Raw genomic sequence first — 15,539 nt, 5'->3', positions numbered from 1 at the left:
GTTTCATGGCTGATGTACGACAAGGGACTTTGTATGATTTGTTTGATTAGGGAGTCTGGGAAGGCGAGAGGGGAGGGGGGGAGTAATGGTAATGCATCAATGGCATGCTGCAAACGCTTGGAACAAGCAAGAGAAGAAGAAAAAGTCTCGGGATTTTGTTCGTCTGTCTGCCCTGTGGCTGTGGACTCGTTCGTGTAGAACAATAGAACTTAGAAGAAGCGTGGAAATCAACAAGGAAACAAACAAGAAAAGAAAAATACTGGTTCAATTCGATGTATCGATCACTACCGAGGAACTGGATCTGTTCATACTATATCACTCACTCGCTGACTGTGCTCACAGGCTGACTAACAGACAAGATAGACAGCCTGAGATGTGAAGAATATAGAGTATCTATCCATATGGCGTATTGACATGGTATAGTATGGTATGGCAGGACATCAAGGCTTAGGACATGGATGGATGGACTTGATCCTTCGATTCCCGGTTCTCGATGTCTCATATACATATATATATGTACATACATACCCCTTTTGAGAGTTTAATCTGGATATAGACTGCCAGTGGGAAGGAATGGGACTGAGGGACTAGACTGGGACAGAAACTTGTTCAACAAACTTACCTTTTTTTTCTCATTCGACTATTGACTGGCCGATCGACTCGACTCGACTTAACTCACCCTTTAAGTACGTACCCAGGCGCCCGGTGAGAGTACCTACAGATGTACATGTTCCACCAGTGCGAAGGACACAGACAGATGTACGTACATACACACACCTTGGACTCTGCCGTAGACCTAAGGCTGATTTCAGGTACTTCCCACTTACCTTTTCCAATCCAAAATCCTGATAAAGCCCCGAACAAATTTCTATACCTAGCAAAGGGTTTCACCGCTCATGGGAATGAGACAGTTTTCCCCTTCCGAAAAGGAGGGTGGAGACGGAAAAACCCCGTCGACCTTACCTTTTTGTCACGGAAAATACCGTCAGAATGCCTCCTCCATTGTTGTTCCAATTTTTTTTGAGCTTCGAATTTTCAAAGTTCCGGGTTTCGGGGGTAAACGAAAACACCAAAAGGGAAAGGAATTGTTGTAGGGGCAACTCACCTTGTACTAACCTTTGCACTTAGCTGTGATCAGCTCTTTCGTAGGCGATCAGACCGACGCACTGGGTTGGCGCGAGTTGTCACTATTAGTGGGGAACCATCGGGAGAGCCTGAGTCGCTGTCATCGATAACGATGACTGCCCTGGCTGCGGGCGCAGCCGGCGTGATTGAAGTTGACACCGGTGCTTGTCCTCTCTGCGGCTGCGGCGGCGGTGGCGGTGGCAGCGCAGTGAGGAGCGCAGCACCAGCGGCTGGAACGGGAGAAGCGACAGGGAACAGAGGATTGAAGACAGGGGGAGCGACAGGAGTAGGAAGCTGGGTGTAGAACTCTTCGACACAGCGAACATATCCCAAGACCTCCCCTGTACGGGCATCTTCCTTTTGGTACCATGAAACCCTGGGGCTTGTGTTTGCGACACTGTTCCCGGTGGGAAGAACAACCGGAGGAATCACAGGTGCTTGCTGCGTAGGCACACTTCGGGGTATGGTGAGATGCGGAGGGGATCTAGATGACCCGTGAAGCCGTCTAGATGCATGCTCTCTCTGCTGCCCTTCCCGCACCCTCTCTCTGTGCTGTCGATGGTTTTCTCGTCTGCGCGCGAGTCTTTGACGCGTTGTGCCTGCGGACCTGGCAGCAGCCTCTTGTTGACGGCGGGCACCCTCTTCGTACCATTTCTGGGTGCGATAAAGCTGCCTAGTCGACTCGGAACGGCCGCGGGCCGGACTGGATAGCGTTGACGAAGACGAGGATGTCGCGGATGACCCAGATTCTGTTGCTGAATCAGAGGCAGCTGCAGTGTTGGTATTCTCGTTAGTTGGAGGGACCAACAGCAATTCCATCGCATCATCAACCACCGGAATGTGACTGAAGTTGAGCTCTGGAAGCTGTTGTTCCACTGGAAGTTGTTGCATGACCTGAGGAAACTGCGATACGCCGACCTGGTGGGGCTGCGACGTGAGTTGATATTGGGGCCCTTGGTCTTGTGGAGTCAGAAAGGCGTCAGTTGGAGGATTCCACGAAGCTGAGCTTGGACCGGGTTGGGCCAGAAGTTCCGAGTATCCATAGAAATCAGCCAGGTCACTCGAGGAGCGCGACAGCAGATGAACCTCTTCGGGAGTTCGAGGATAGCGCGACAGGCTGGCGTCGACGAACTCATCAGGAGGCAGAGGAGACTGTATGTCCACTTCCGTCGGGAAAGAAAACCAGTAGTCGGCATCAAATGTGTCGAGATTTGCCAAACCTTGAGCAGCGAATGAATCGTTTCCGTCCAGGGCGAACGCTTCGTTAGCTGGTTCGTCGGGGACGAAAGCTAGATCATGAAAGTCAAGGTTGTCAAGATTTGCCAAGTCCTCCTGGAAGGAATATTGCTCCTGGATTGGCGCAGCATATCCATCCGAGTGAAGATCAGCTGAGAAGTCACCTTCAGCAAAATCCTCAATGCCTTCAAGAAAATCCTCGAGCCGGAATTCGACATCAGGAACGGCAGTGTTCAATTCTGAAAATTGAAACTCAAATTGACTGAGATCTGTTTCAACGTCTGCATCATGGCTGTCCAAGTCGAGTTGCATGGACGAGACAAATTGAGGTGCTTCAGGAAGCAATGGGTTGTCAAGAAGGTTGTTTGTTGGACGAATCGTCGGCAAGAATGGGTCAAGAGGGTTGACCGTCAGGTGCAGACGATTCTGCTCAAAGAGTTCTTCAAGTGAGTTAGAGTTCGAAAATCCAGATTCACTATCAGAATGGAGGGAGGTCCAGCCTTTGATTGGTGAAGATGAGGTTGACCCTTCAGGTTGGGACGCCATTGTCGAAAGGGGTGATCGCCGAATTGGCTTAGTTCGGAGTTGATATCTGAACGAGAGCAAATCTGAACAAACAGCAAATTTGAACGAGAGCAAATCCGCGATCGATTGAGAAACCCTTTCAGGGGCGCCGGTGATTGTGTTAGAAGGATGGAGAGCCAAAAACCAGTGTTGCACATTCCCTGCCGCATCTTATACCTTTCGAGCTTCGATGACAAGCGCGGCAGTTTGCGGAGGAAACAAGGGTTCGAGAATCGAACAAAGCCAATCAACAGCTCAACGAACAACGCAGTTTGTTGCATTGGAGTTGTGGGAAACATTGATACTGTCCATGGCCTTTGTGTCTTCTATGTCGCTTGCCCTTTGTCCGAGGTTCGGGCTTCTGGCGGCCTTTGCCTTCGTTGTCTACCGCCAAACAAGGTGCCTCATCTGTGTCTCAGGAACAAAGGATTAGAAGTAGATTCGAGGCAGGGGCTGTTAGGGGCTGTAATGAGGCAGCAGAAACGCAGACCGTGTTGCTCATCGTCTCATTCTGCATATCTGTCGACCCGCTGGCTCGTTGGTTGCTTCCTCTCCAACAAGACTGAAAAACTCCTCGTGGCTCGAAATAACAAGATGGGTTCCGCGGGCGGTACTATTGGCATTGTTACGCTCATCATCATCCTTGTGGCCGTGGCTGTGAGCGTGGTAACATGCCTCCGTCGCAAGCACGAGACGCCTCCAAACATAGTCTATGGTCGACAGCACAACGGACGTTGGTCAAGTGAGTACTATAGCACACGCCTGCCAGCTCGGAGGAATCTGGTCAATGGTAAGACGGCAAGAGAGAGGGGAGAGGTCGATCCGTGGGAGCTACGGCGTGACGTGAGGATGCCGTCGGTTAAGCCAGCTCGAGTCCGTAAGGAACGAGGTGAAGCCTACAGAGCTGAGCGCTCGGACAATTGGGTGTAAAATGTGATGTCTCGTTGTGATGTCGGTGGAGTCAAGGAGAGATCAGGGGTGACGCAAGCAGAAGGATGCAGGTGCAGGCCGTCGGAGTGTGTCAGTGGGTTAGGTACATAGGTATATGGATGAAAGGACTGCTTGACGGATGGATGGATTGATGTACTTGGTATGTACCTAAGGTGCGTAGGTATCTAGTGAGGTAAGTACTGGGCAGATGCAGGAAGGAGTTGTCGTCAGCGTGTCTCGGACATATCGGGCGGATATTAGACGACATTCGGCCGAGACGATGACCGAGACGCGTAGTTGCTCCATACAAGGTACAGTTACCATCCTGTCATCCCTACCACCGCCATCACTAGTGGCAATGCCTTGATGGCATCCTCCTCGTACGGCCCCCAACGCCGACATTTGGCGACATTTGGCGACATTTCTCCCGTGAAGCTCCTTTCATACAGCTCGAGTGTGTCAACAATGGTTTCTGCCTATTTCCACTTGGTGTCGTGAGAACTGATGCATATCTAGAATTGTGTATAACAGTATTGTGCCGTTCCAAGAGCACTTCTTCGCCCATAAGCAGCCTCCGGGCTTTCTTGAACAATTCATCTTCTGTCTAGGCTGAATTCTGGTGGAAGTTGGCACCATTTTCATATCGCGGCTCGGTCTGAAACCAATCAATCCAGGAGCATTTGGGCCAAAGCCGAGGGGGCGTGGCCATCGAGGAACCCTCTGCCCGTCAAGCTCGCGATAATCGATCCTCGGCCTTAGAACATCGGCCGCCCAAAGCTTGATTTCAACGGCCATGGGTCCCAAACGCCGTCGCCTGGCACTCTCCTGCGTGGCCTGCAGGCGGAGGAAGGTCAAGTGCGACAGGACCTATCCGACCTGCGTCCGGTGTCAGAAGGGAGGGGTGAGTTGTGACTACGTGTCTTATACCAAGCAGGATAGTGCTCTCCCTACTCCATCCGAGGAGAGCCCACAGCTTCGCAGAGAGGCTTCGGTTACCTCTTGGACCGGTAAGCCCTCTGATATACACTCTTCAATGACCCCTTGGATCACCCTTCCCCGCATCCTTGCATGCTGGTTTGGTTATCCTTCAAGTCACATCTTGGGCAGGGACTGACGGGCTGCAAACTCTAGAACACGCCGACGTTTGGCACGCCCGGTCAAAAGAACACGAGAGTGCCCGAAACCACGAAGAGACCCAACAGTCCAGCTCCTCGCAACCTCGCACCCAGGTCAAGTCTTTGCGAGAGTTACAGGAGCGACTATTCGAACTGGGGACCCATGTCAAGGCGGGGGGAGCGCGTCCCATCTCTTCCGCTGTGTATCTTGGCCTCGGTCATTCTGCTGGGTCAGCCGCGAGCACCGACAAGAATGCCTTACATGACCACGAACGAGCCTTACTCCGGGGAAAAAGCTTCAAGACGCAATATTTCGGTCCAAGTCATGGAGCCAATTTACTTTTACAATTTGAGGAACTTTCCCGCTTTGTCAAGGATATCCTGCAGCGGCTGCCAACACTCGAAAAATCCAGAAATATTTGGAAACAGCAACGCCGAAACGTCAACGCCAGCTTGATTCTTCCCGATCTCGAGACTCTGACATCGTTGGTTCCCGACCAGAGCCGTACAGATGCCCTAGTGCAAGAATATTTCGAGACACTGGAGACGACATATCGTGTTCTACATGCACCGACCTTCTTCCGCAAGTACAAGGAGTTCTGGGCTTCGTCCGGAGACTCTTCCTCGGGGTTTCTTGTGCAACTCCTTCTTGTATGCGCGAGCGTGAATTGCTCCGTAGCCGGCGGCCCCACGGGATTTGTCGGTCGAAGTACTGTCTGCCGTGATGCAGCCGTTAAATGGATCGAAGTTTGCGAGAATTGGCTAGAGCTGCAAAGCCACAAGCACATGACGCTGGAAGTTTTCCAAGTCCGCGTCCTCCTGGTGATTGCCAAGAAGCTCAACTGCGTCAAGGTCAAGCGAGAATACACGGTGTCAGGACATCTGCTACGGGAAGCCATGTCGTCTGGACTGCATCGCGAGCCCACCTTTTTGAGCAATACCATCTCAGTCTTCGACCAAGAGATGCGAAGGAGACTCTGGTTCACAATACTCGAGCTTGATGTTCAAAACAGCCTTGACCGCGGGATGGGAGCAAGCATTGGTCCATTCGACTGGGACACTTTGCCCCCGTTGAACCTCCACGATGAAGACTTCGACGAAACGACGGAAAAGATGCCCTCCGCCAGAGCTATGACCGAGTTCACCCGTACATCATTCCTTTGCCTAGCGCATCAGCACTTGCCGCTCCGCCTGGAGATAATCTCGAGGATCAACAGCATTCGTATGGGCCTTGAAAGTGATACCGCCCTCGAGCTTGATCAAAAGATCCGGCAGACCTTGGATAACCTCCCAAAATGGTCTGATCACGCAGCAACTGCCATCGCGGAAGCTCTCTCAGAACTGCAGCTTTACGAGATTCTATTGCTCATGCATCAACCATTTGCCACTCAAGTCGACGCGCCGGCACGACACTTCTACTCACGAGCCGCCCGGCGGAACGCAGCACTGTCGACAATGAGGGTTTTCATCGGACTACGACCCAGCAGTCGGAGCAGCTACCTCAACCTCCGGGATGATCTGTTCCGAGCTTGCCTAGCAACTTGCCATGATCTAGTCGTCTCGACCCGATCGAAAGAGGAACTGTTGCAGGATCCGACCAGTGCTGAGAATTTGATTGAACAGGCCGTCAACTTGATGGAAGATCGCATCAAAAACCTCGGCCAAGGGTTTCATACATATTGGCTGACCTGCAGCGCCCTGGGGCTACTTCGTTCGAAGCTCTCTCCAGAGGAACCCGCCGAAAAGTTTGCACAGGGGACTGCTGACCGGGTAGCCACTCTCCAGGGGTTCATGATGTCGCGGCAGATTTCGTCCGTCACGCAAACTAATGGCGTAGAAGATGTTACCATGAGCACAGCCAATACCTTGGTGGGAATGAGTTCCCAGCCTACGCCCGGCCAACCTCTACCAGAGCTCGATCCATTTGTGACGACGACCACGGATCCATTCAATACCTTTCCTGAGACACTGTTTGACTTTGATATCACAGATCTTTGGAACATGGGAGGGGTCGGGGGAAGCACGCATTACTGATGGCCGTAGGTTCTGCTTGATGAGCAGGACAGAATAGTATCACAACTCAAAGAAAGTCTCCAAATCCTCATTGTGAAATTTTCGCCGAAACATCGCATATTGTAATAATTTTCATTAGACAGCCAAGTGACACAGCCCGATGTATTTTCTCACCAGAGTGCCAAGAGCGGAGAAGTCAGCCTTTCCTCTTTTGGACTAGACTCCGAGCTGCCCACAACTCGAATTTAATCGAAGGCGCAGTTGAAACTTTTTGATGTTTCTCAGCCCTTCAACCTTGCCGGCGTTCAACCACATCACCAGACAAGATGACGAAGCCAATTGTGAAGTCGTAAGTATCCCTTGCTATCCTGCTGACAGTTGGAATCTTCAGATATGGTCCGCTCCCTTTTCGCTGGTCTCGCTACCGCTGTTCCAGCTCGATCATCCCAATGGCTCGACTCCGAAGACGTGTGAGAAATCATCGCTTGGAGAAGAAAGTCGGGGCTTTGAGGTTAGAGGAGTCAACGCCTCTTCCTTGAAATACATTGAGCTCGTATGACATGCTCGCTTGGTCGCAAGACCTGGGCACTTGTTATGGAGTCAAAAACTTTCCTGATCTCTGATCGGGGCGTTGTCAGTTGAGAGTTCGAGATTTGAAAAGGACCATGTGTGACTACTTGCGTCTCTTCAATCTCTTCTCACTGATCAAATCTATTTCGTCGAGTTTACGCCAAATCACCAGTTTGAGAATGCCGCGCCATAGCTGCAGTTCCGACTCGGCGATCAATTCACCTGCGGACTATACTGATTCGATTTCCTCCCGTACAGATCTGTGCCGACTCAGGACCAGGTCCTCGTCCCCGAGACCTTGTTGAAGAAGAGGAAGAGCCAGGAGAAGGCCAGAGAGCAGCGCGCTGCGACGCTCGAGAAGAGAAAGAAGGTCAGTACATCGTCCAACTTTGCATGGGAAATAATGTGGTGATGATAAATACCACTTTTGCGGCTAGACCTCCGGTCAATGTTGTCGCTTTTGTTATACCATCTTTCGGGGCTGAACATTCTTGGCACCTTCACAATGCTTGATCATCTGGGGATACCGTTTGCCGGCTAACACTTCATATCAGGCTAACAAGGAAAAGCGTGGCGTCATCTTCAAGCGTGCGGAGACGTATGTCAAGGAATACCGCGATGCCGAGCGCGAGAAGATTAGACTCGCTCGCCTGAGCAGGCAACAGGGCAACTTCTTTGTTGATGAGCAACCCAAGCTGGTGTTCGTCGTCAGAATCAAGGGGTGAGTCTTTTGATCATGTCTTCGCGAAGCAACTGCTCATCGTCATCAGTATCAACAAGATCGCTCCCAAGCCTCGCAAAATCCTCCAGCTCCTTCGTCTCCTCCAGATCAACAATGGTGTCTTCGTCAAGTTGACCAAAGCCACTCAAGAGATGCTCACCATCGTCAACCCGTACATTGCCTACGGCTATCCCAACCTCAAGACTGTTCGTGAGCTCATCTACAAGCGTGGATATGGCAAGATCGACAAGCAGCGCATTGCTCTCACCGACAACCAACTCATCGAGGACAACCTGGGCAAATACGGTATGGTGTGCATGGAAGACTTGATCCACGAGATCTTCACTGTTGGGCCCAACTTCAAGCAGGCAAGCAACTTCCTGTGGCCCTTCAAACTGTCCAACCCCAACGGTGGTTTCCGGGCCAGGAAGTTTAAGCACTACATCGAGGGTGGTGATCTCGGTAACCGGGAAGAGGCTATCAACGCCCTGATCAAGCAGATGAACTAGGTTGGACAGCTTGATTTCGGGGGTGTGGCCAAGAGTCCAGATTCTCAAGTTGCGATCCGCGCCCGAAGCTCATAGGCTTCCGAGCAGCACTTGTTCGATGGATGAAAATGGGTACCGGCGCTAGTTATGCAATGCCAAGGCAAGCGGGCCCATCAGGGATGGATATCAGTAAAAATGAAATGAGACAAACTTCTGCCGCTCTGCTTCTTTCCTTGCTATGATGTCTTACTCGTGTGCTTGACCTGTACTGCCTACAATAATGAGTAGCTCGAATCCGAGATTATCTCAGGGGGACGGCAAGCCAGCAGGGGCCACGATCATTGTCCCACCACCACAGGGCTATGCAGTGTCAGAATATCACAATATTCCAAAGATGACACGTTATTTGTGCTGTCTCTTAAGGGTCACATTTCCAAGCAATCATCCCGATCACATGCAGACCGCCTCGAAGTGCTTCTATCTGACAACAATATGGAAAAGGTTTCCGCAATTCAGAACCACTGCCTGGACCGTGCAGTCTCAACTTGTGTATGCAGAGTCTCGAGCTTTCATCCTTCCATTGAGGTTGTTGAATTGTCCTCGAGATATGGGTGAACAGGTAATGAATCGCACGATTGGGACAGCAGGATTTCGGTGGCCTGCTGGGTCTTCTTTCCAGGACATATTCCATTTCCAGGTTCGCAATGCGACAGTTTGGCACGTCATTACCTAGGTAGGTAGCCAGCGAGCCCAGGTAGGTAATCACATGTCCGAGCTGCCGCAAGTTACAGTCAATAGGAGGTCTCTCCGCAAACGTACCGTGTGTTTCCCCTATCGCCAGGAGAGTGACTAGTCACTGACAGCAGCAATGTCTTGATGTGGCAGTCCAGGTATGGAGTGTCTGTGTGTGGCAGACATCGTATTTCACGCTGAGGTAGGTCTGGCACCACTTGGAGCTAGGATATTCAGCCACTTCACTACAAGTGACAGCCTACACGGGACTCTCCTCGCATTCCAGGCTATTTGTGGCATTCTCTGACAACAGGATGGATTGGAGCACTTGTGCATTCGACGCATACTGTCCCCCGCAGCGCAGCCTGTACGAATCTGGGGCCTGGGATCTGGAATTTTCAAACCATTCGCAGGACTCGTACGCATTGCAATCTGTGATTCCCAGCAATACTAATATCATAGCATCTGGCTACGCAGCCTGAGAAGAACAGGGTCTGGTAACAATTTCTCCAAACACTTTCCGCTGGCTCGATGGTCCTCCTTGAGCAGATCCAGCAATTGGCCCAGCATTTGTGGCCAATCCTCCTCCTTGGATTTCTCATTGCAAGACTTTTGATCAACAAATATGGGGGGAATCTAAATTCAATTCCAGGTCCTTTCTTCGCCGGCTTCACGAACCTTTGGCGTGTTTTCAATAGCCTCCTCTCCAACCCAACCGAGACACAGATCCAGCTACACCGAAAGTTCAACTCTCGTTTCGTGAGAATTGGTCCTCGGGTTGTGTCTATATCCGACCCTGACCTCATACCTACCATCTATGGAACCAAGTCAGACTTTACGAAGACCAAGTTCTATTCAGTCGCCGAACTGATGTATGAGGGCAGGTGCACACCAGGTCTGTTTGAGAGTTACGATGAGGCCTACCATGCCCAGATCAGGAAGCCTATCGTGAATGCCTACAGTATGACAACAATACTTGATTTTGAGCCTGCGGTGGATTCGACAACTTCGTTGCTCATATCGAAATTGGACTGCTTCGTTGCTTCCAAAAAGCCCCTGGATCTGGAAGTGTGGCTACACCGCTACGCGTTTGATGTCATGTAAGCGATTCCTGTTTCAGATAGAGAATCTTTACTTACATGTTTTGATAGAGGCGAGATCGTGTTCAGCAAGAAGATCGGCTTTCTCGAAACGGAAACCGATGTAGAGTCTATCATGTCTGGCATCCGATTCTTTACCAAGTACTTTGAGTTCGTAAGCTAATTCTAGCCTATTACCATGACACTTGTTGCAGACTGACCATTTCGGGACTCACAAAGGCCGGGCAGATCCCAATCGTGGACCGATTTCTATTGAAGAATCCTCTCGTGCTGAGATACGGGCCGAGCAATCCGATAGTGACATTCACACTGAATCGGATGAAAGACAGGGCTGCCTGGAGAGCAAATGGGGGTCACACAAAACGCGACTTTCTCGAGAGATGTTTTGAAGCCCAAGAAAAATACCCAGAAACGGTGACGGACAGGATGATCATGCTTTACAACTTTGACAACATTGCTGCCGGATCCGACACGACCGCATTGACCCTGACTTCGGTGAGAAGGCCTGGCCCTTTTGTCATTAGCTTCTTTGCATGACCCCGCTGCTTACTGACCTTCTCACTGTGCAGGTCTTTTATTATCTCCTCAAGAGCCCGGTGTGTTTGCAAAAGGCTGTCGACGAGATAGAGTCTGCGGATAAGGAGGGCTGGCTGAGCGAACAGGTCACCTGGCATGAGGCGAGCAAGCTGTCTTATCTACAAGCCTGCGTAAAGGAAGCGATACGCAAGTTCTACTTCCTCCTGGTCTCCCCAGAGACTGATATTGACAATTGTGAATCGGCACAGGTATGCACCCCCCAATTGGTCTCATTCTCGAACGATACGTTCCAAAAGGTGGCACTAAGCTAGACGGCCACTACTTTCCCGAAGGAACAACCGTGGGAGTGAACGCATGGGTCACAGCGTCAGTCAAATCTCCATTTGCATCAGATTCGATCCCATCGAGTAATTCTTGAGCTGGCTAACACCCAACCACAGCCGGAATAAAGAAGTCTATGGCGAGGACTGCGACAGTTTCAGGCCAGAGCGATGGCTGGAAGCATCGGAGGAACAACTTGCGGCCATGGAGAGAGCCAACTTCGCAGTAAGGAATTTTCCAATCTGTCATGCTGGCAACTGGCGCACGCCGGGATACTAACCAAGCCTCTGCAGTTTGGTTATGGCCAGCGTGGATGCTTGGGCAAGAATATTGCCTTGTTGGAGACTTTGAAGCTGGTGCCGCAGCTGCTTCGTCGGTACACGGTAAGTCCGTTCCTGGTGTTGTCGCGACACATCTGCCAAGTTCTGTCCGATACTCACAATCTTCTCATCGGCTAGTTCTCATTCGCCCGTCCCGACCTGGAATGGAGAGTCCGCGGTGGCTGGATGGTATGGCAAGACGGTGTAGACGTCGTTCTCAGCGAACGCAAATCAGGATCAGACTAGGTCAACAGACTGTGAGGGCTGGCCAATCTGGAGTGATAATCAGACAGCCTTTGGACTGCCCGATTCGCGGAAACCCAGTCGGCGACGTTATTCTGCTTCGAGTCAAAGTCTCAGGCACCAATGGGCTAAGAGGGTGTCTGCCTTGGACTAGACCGGATCTAATATGAGAGTTTGGAATACGAGGTACATACGAGTAGACGGGCCGGATACTCATTGGACTTATTAAGTATTTATACCAAGCGTGTTCCTGTGTGGCTATGAGGAGCATTTTCCTGTCTCCTCAGCTGTGAACGTTCTCTTGACCCTAAGACATTCCCCACAAACCAGCCTTGCCATCCCTCCTTGCCAAACTTGTCTCATCGTTTCGAGTGCCAATGGCCGAATCCACGCCCGTTCCACCGACGGCGGAGAAGAAGACCTTCACCGGCTCCTGCCACTGCGGCTCCATCAAATACACCGCCTCCCTCACCCTCACCGACCCGCCCACCGCGGGCCGGTGCAACTGCACCATCTGCCTGAAGCAAGGCTTCACCGGCATCCGCATCCCCCGCGAGGACTTCACACTGCTGTCCCCCGCGTCACTGTCCTCATCCCCCGTGCGCGACTACCAATTCCGCTCGCGCGACGTGCACAAGTACTTTTGCGGCACGTGCGGCGTCCACGTCTGCGGCGAGGGATCGTTCGAGTTCCCCGCGGGCTCGGGGACTGTGCATGAGTTTTTCTCCATCAATGCACTGTCCCTCGACCAGCCACAGGAGGGGCTCGACTTGAGTACCTTCAAGATGAGATATGTTGACGGGAGGAATGATAATTGGGCCGCGGGCATGAGGGATGCGCCTTGGCCGGGCGGTGCTGTGTGAATTTTTCTAAACAGAAGAAAGGGGGGACGAAGCGGGTATGAGGACGTGCTTAGGCTCCAGCAAGTGGGTTTTATGGAGCAAGTCCTGGCCCTGCGTTTTGTGAGTGGGATTTGGTTGCTGCTCTTCGCCTACAAACAACCATTAGGTAATTTCTGTATGTATTGCCTGTCTGCTTTTGAATTTCCATTCTGCCCACCGGATGCCTCAGGGGAAAAGGGGGAGTGGCTGCGAAATCGGAAGGAGATGTACTTGACTGACTGTCACCGTCGATGTTGGACTTGTCACGAATATCCTCGATTTATTCACAAAGTGAAGGCAGACGCTAGTCCCTGGAGCTGGGTCCAAGTCATAGCTTCCACAGGAATGAAGAGCACAACGACAATTTATAACATGATTGAAAGTTGAATCCAGCCATTTCATAAGTCCCCTTTTGACTGTAAAGAGGAGGTCGCTTTGACAGAACACTAGCAATTCACTTTCTTTTCGGGGCCCATCAAGCTTGTATTCTGCATTCAGGCCGATATTGCTTGATCAGTGACCACATTTTTGTCCTGGAAGAGCTTCAAATCGCTGAGCTCCGCCCATTTCCTTGGCCTTTCCATGCCACCATCTGTCTGTTCAAGAGAAAGCCTATCTTGTCAACAGGCCTCTTGATAATCGTTCGTATAAGCTGTCACCAATAATCCTCTCACAATCTCCCCTGTTCCTGAATGGCGCTGGTGGGATCGATGTCAGTGTATCTCAGTCCTCTGCTCCAAGGTAGACGAGCAGCGCCGCGTCCCATATTCCCCGATATCCGTATTCAGGAATGGCCGACATGTCAGTCCGAAGCAATAGCCGATGGACTTCGACGTGGTTGATGTCGGGCATGGCAGTTAGGCTGTAACTGGTCATGAACGCCCATTGGTCGGTGATGGTGAAATGTCCCAAGTTCGGATGATGAGACAAGGCGTCGAATAACGGCTCCCATTCCCGATCTTCCGGATCTACCACCACAGATCCATCAGGTCCCATAGGGTGGCAGTTTCTCAGGTAAATGTCTTCCAACGCAACGCAACTGGTAACGGTATGTGCGAGGCGTGGGACCCTGACCAGGACGCCCCCGAGGGTGATAGAGCGAAGGCATGGAAGGACTATTAGCGAAAGATGTGGCAACTTCAAGCGAGGAACTTCCACGTAGTGGTCGACGTTCAACTCCCTGAGGTTAAGGAGAGGCTTTTCAAGGGACCGGACCAAGCATCTTCGTGCCGCCGCGTCTCGTTCCTCAATGTCGTCTGCGTACTCATCTTCCACGATTTCCAGGTCCGGGTATTTGAGCGTCTCAAGTCTGCTCAGATCCAAAAGGTCCCATGTAGCAGACGGCACTTCCTTGAAGTGCTGCGCGAGCGTTCTGTGCAATGAAAAGCTCTTGATTTGCGCGTTGGAAGATACAAGACACTGGATGGCCGTCTTGAGCATTTGACCTTCAGAGACGCCAGTGCGGTCGTAGAGAGTGTTCTTCGATTCCAGGCACGAGGGGCAATGCGTCATCCCTGAATCTTCACTTGGATCCAGAGGGTGCCTGCCGAAGATCGAGAACAGTTCAAATTCGGTCGTATGCTGGAAGATCCGAAGCGCTATAGTCCAGAGACAAAGCAGCTCACCGCTATAAATACTAGACTGGTCCAGCAAGGCTTGTTTAAGGTGCATGTTGAAGGCAATTGTCACCCTAGCTTCTGTTCTCGGGATGGCGCCCCACTGCGTTTCCACGTGCCTGCGACTTCGAACAGGTAGGTTGGATTCATGTTCCGACAGAATTTCCAGCACTCTGGTGAAATCTCCGAGCTCGAGGTTGGTGATGAAGGGAGTGGGCAGGAAATTGATTTTTCTCACGAAGGGCGCAATGGACGAGAGGTTGGTATTGGTTATGCGGTTCATGCTGAGCGTCGTTGCCTGCAGCGTCACCTCCTTGAACACGGCAGCCTTGATGATGTTGGCTTGTCCGAGATGCTGGCAAGTCAACCTGAGGGACAGGAGCGTAGAGAGAACACGATGTCTATTCCAGATCAGCTCAAGTCTTACCAAGTCGCCATGGCCATACTCACTTGTCGTCTACGTGTTCTTGCAACCAGATTCTGTTGCTCAGCCACTCAAATTCTGCCACCAACACTCCCACGACCATGTATTGGATGTCTGGCTCGAGATCCTTCTTTGAGACAGGCATTTTGACGACCAAAAGGGGGTTGTGTGCTTTTGCCTCTCTCAGCTGGGGCGATTCTCATGTCTCATAGTCTGAAGTGAGTGTCAAGTGAAAGTGTATAATGCAGCAGATGTCGCAGGAAAGCACGGCTTGTAGTGATCCATCTCAACTGGATACCCTTAGAGCGGCGAGATTCCAATCGCGCCAATGTTGTTGTCTACGGGGAGTCATCATCGTATCTAACTGTGGATGTGATGATCTTGGATTGTGGAGAATTTTCAGTGTTTCCTACTTTGTATAGGTTGTGTGGAAAATTTCATCCATTCTCAGGCGCCTTTTGTTTGGTAAACACGACTTCTCAGCTCACAGAATTAGACAGGAAACCATTCAGAGATGTGCTTGTCTGCTTCCGTACACGTCATTGCAATGCTTGCTTCATTGTACTGGACGTACGAAGTATTGAGCAGCCCAACCCAGCATAC

General features: G+C 51.3%; 7 protein-coding genes across 7 annotated transcripts; 5 read left to right on the top strand and 2 right to left on the bottom strand.

Annotated features, from left to right (window-relative positions):
- Nucleotides 1-1,134: 1,134 nt before the first annotated feature.
- Nucleotides 1,135-2,907, bottom strand: Z520_03535 (uncharacterized protein; the record flags this gene model as incomplete). The annotated part of the gene is made up of 1 exon (XM_016774045.1): nucleotides 1,135-2,907. The coding sequence occupies one exon, from the start codon at nucleotides 2,905-2,907 to the stop codon at nucleotides 1,135-1,137; it is 1,773 nt and encodes a 590-aa protein (XP_016634991.1).
- A 612-nt stretch (nucleotides 2,908-3,519) lies between these two features.
- Z520_03534 (uncharacterized protein) lies at nucleotides 3,520-3,855 on the top strand (the record flags this gene model as incomplete). The annotated part of the gene is made up of 1 exon (XM_016774044.1): nucleotides 3,520-3,855. The coding sequence occupies one exon, from the start codon at nucleotides 3,520-3,522 to the stop codon at nucleotides 3,853-3,855; it is 336 nt and encodes a 111-aa protein (XP_016634990.1).
- Nucleotides 3,856-4,648: 793 nt separating this feature from the next.
- Nucleotides 4,649-7,004, top strand: Z520_03533 (uncharacterized protein; the record flags this gene model as incomplete). The annotated part of the gene is made up of 2 exons (XM_016774043.1): nucleotides 4,649-4,862; nucleotides 4,987-7,004. 2 exons carry the CDS (start codon nucleotides 4,649-4,651, stop codon nucleotides 7,002-7,004), a joined length of 2,232 nt encoding a protein of 743 aa, XP_016634989.1.
- A 305-nt stretch (nucleotides 7,005-7,309) lies between these two features.
- On the top strand, nucleotides 7,310-8,783 carry Z520_03532 (60S ribosomal protein L7; the record flags this gene model as incomplete). Its single annotated transcript, XM_016774042.1, has 4 exons — nucleotides 7,310-7,332; nucleotides 7,812-7,923; nucleotides 8,108-8,274; nucleotides 8,324-8,783. 4 exons carry the CDS (start codon nucleotides 7,310-7,312, stop codon nucleotides 8,781-8,783), a joined length of 762 nt encoding a protein of 253 aa, XP_016634988.1.
- Nucleotides 8,784-10,025: 1,242 nt separating this feature from the next.
- Z520_03531 (uncharacterized protein) lies at nucleotides 10,026-12,018 on the top strand (the record flags this gene model as incomplete). The annotated part of the gene is made up of 8 exons (XM_016774041.1): nucleotides 10,026-10,594; nucleotides 10,646-10,748; nucleotides 10,814-11,089; nucleotides 11,164-11,365; nucleotides 11,428-11,497; nucleotides 11,572-11,677; nucleotides 11,746-11,835; nucleotides 11,911-12,018. The coding sequence occupies 8 exons, from the start codon at nucleotides 10,026-10,028 to the stop codon at nucleotides 12,016-12,018; spliced, it is 1,524 nt and encodes a 507-aa protein (XP_016634987.1).
- Nucleotides 12,019-12,392: 374 nt separating this feature from the next.
- Nucleotides 12,393-12,878, top strand: Z520_03530 (uncharacterized protein; the record flags this gene model as incomplete). The annotated part of the gene is made up of 1 exon (XM_016774040.1): nucleotides 12,393-12,878. The coding sequence occupies one exon, from the start codon at nucleotides 12,393-12,395 to the stop codon at nucleotides 12,876-12,878; it is 486 nt and encodes a 161-aa protein (XP_016634986.1).
- Nucleotides 12,879-13,619: 741 nt separating this feature from the next.
- Z520_03529 (uncharacterized protein) lies at nucleotides 13,620-15,081 on the bottom strand (the record flags this gene model as incomplete). Its single annotated transcript, XM_016774039.1, has 2 exons — nucleotides 13,620-14,913; nucleotides 14,963-15,081. 2 exons carry the CDS (start codon nucleotides 15,079-15,081, stop codon nucleotides 13,620-13,622), a joined length of 1,413 nt encoding a protein of 470 aa, XP_016634985.1.
- Nucleotides 15,082-15,539: the final 458 nt, after the last annotated feature.

This window comes from Fonsecaea multimorphosa (assembly GCF_000836435.1).
Source record: "Fonsecaea multimorphosa CBS 102226 unplaced genomic scaffold supercont1.5, whole genome shotgun sequence".
In the NCBI taxonomy this organism is placed as follows: Eukaryota; Fungi; Ascomycota; class Eurotiomycetes; order Chaetothyriales; family Herpotrichiellaceae; genus Fonsecaea; species Fonsecaea multimorphosa.
The sequence above is the reverse complement of the archived record's forward strand: the minus strand, read 5'-3'. Positions and strand labels throughout refer to the sequence as shown.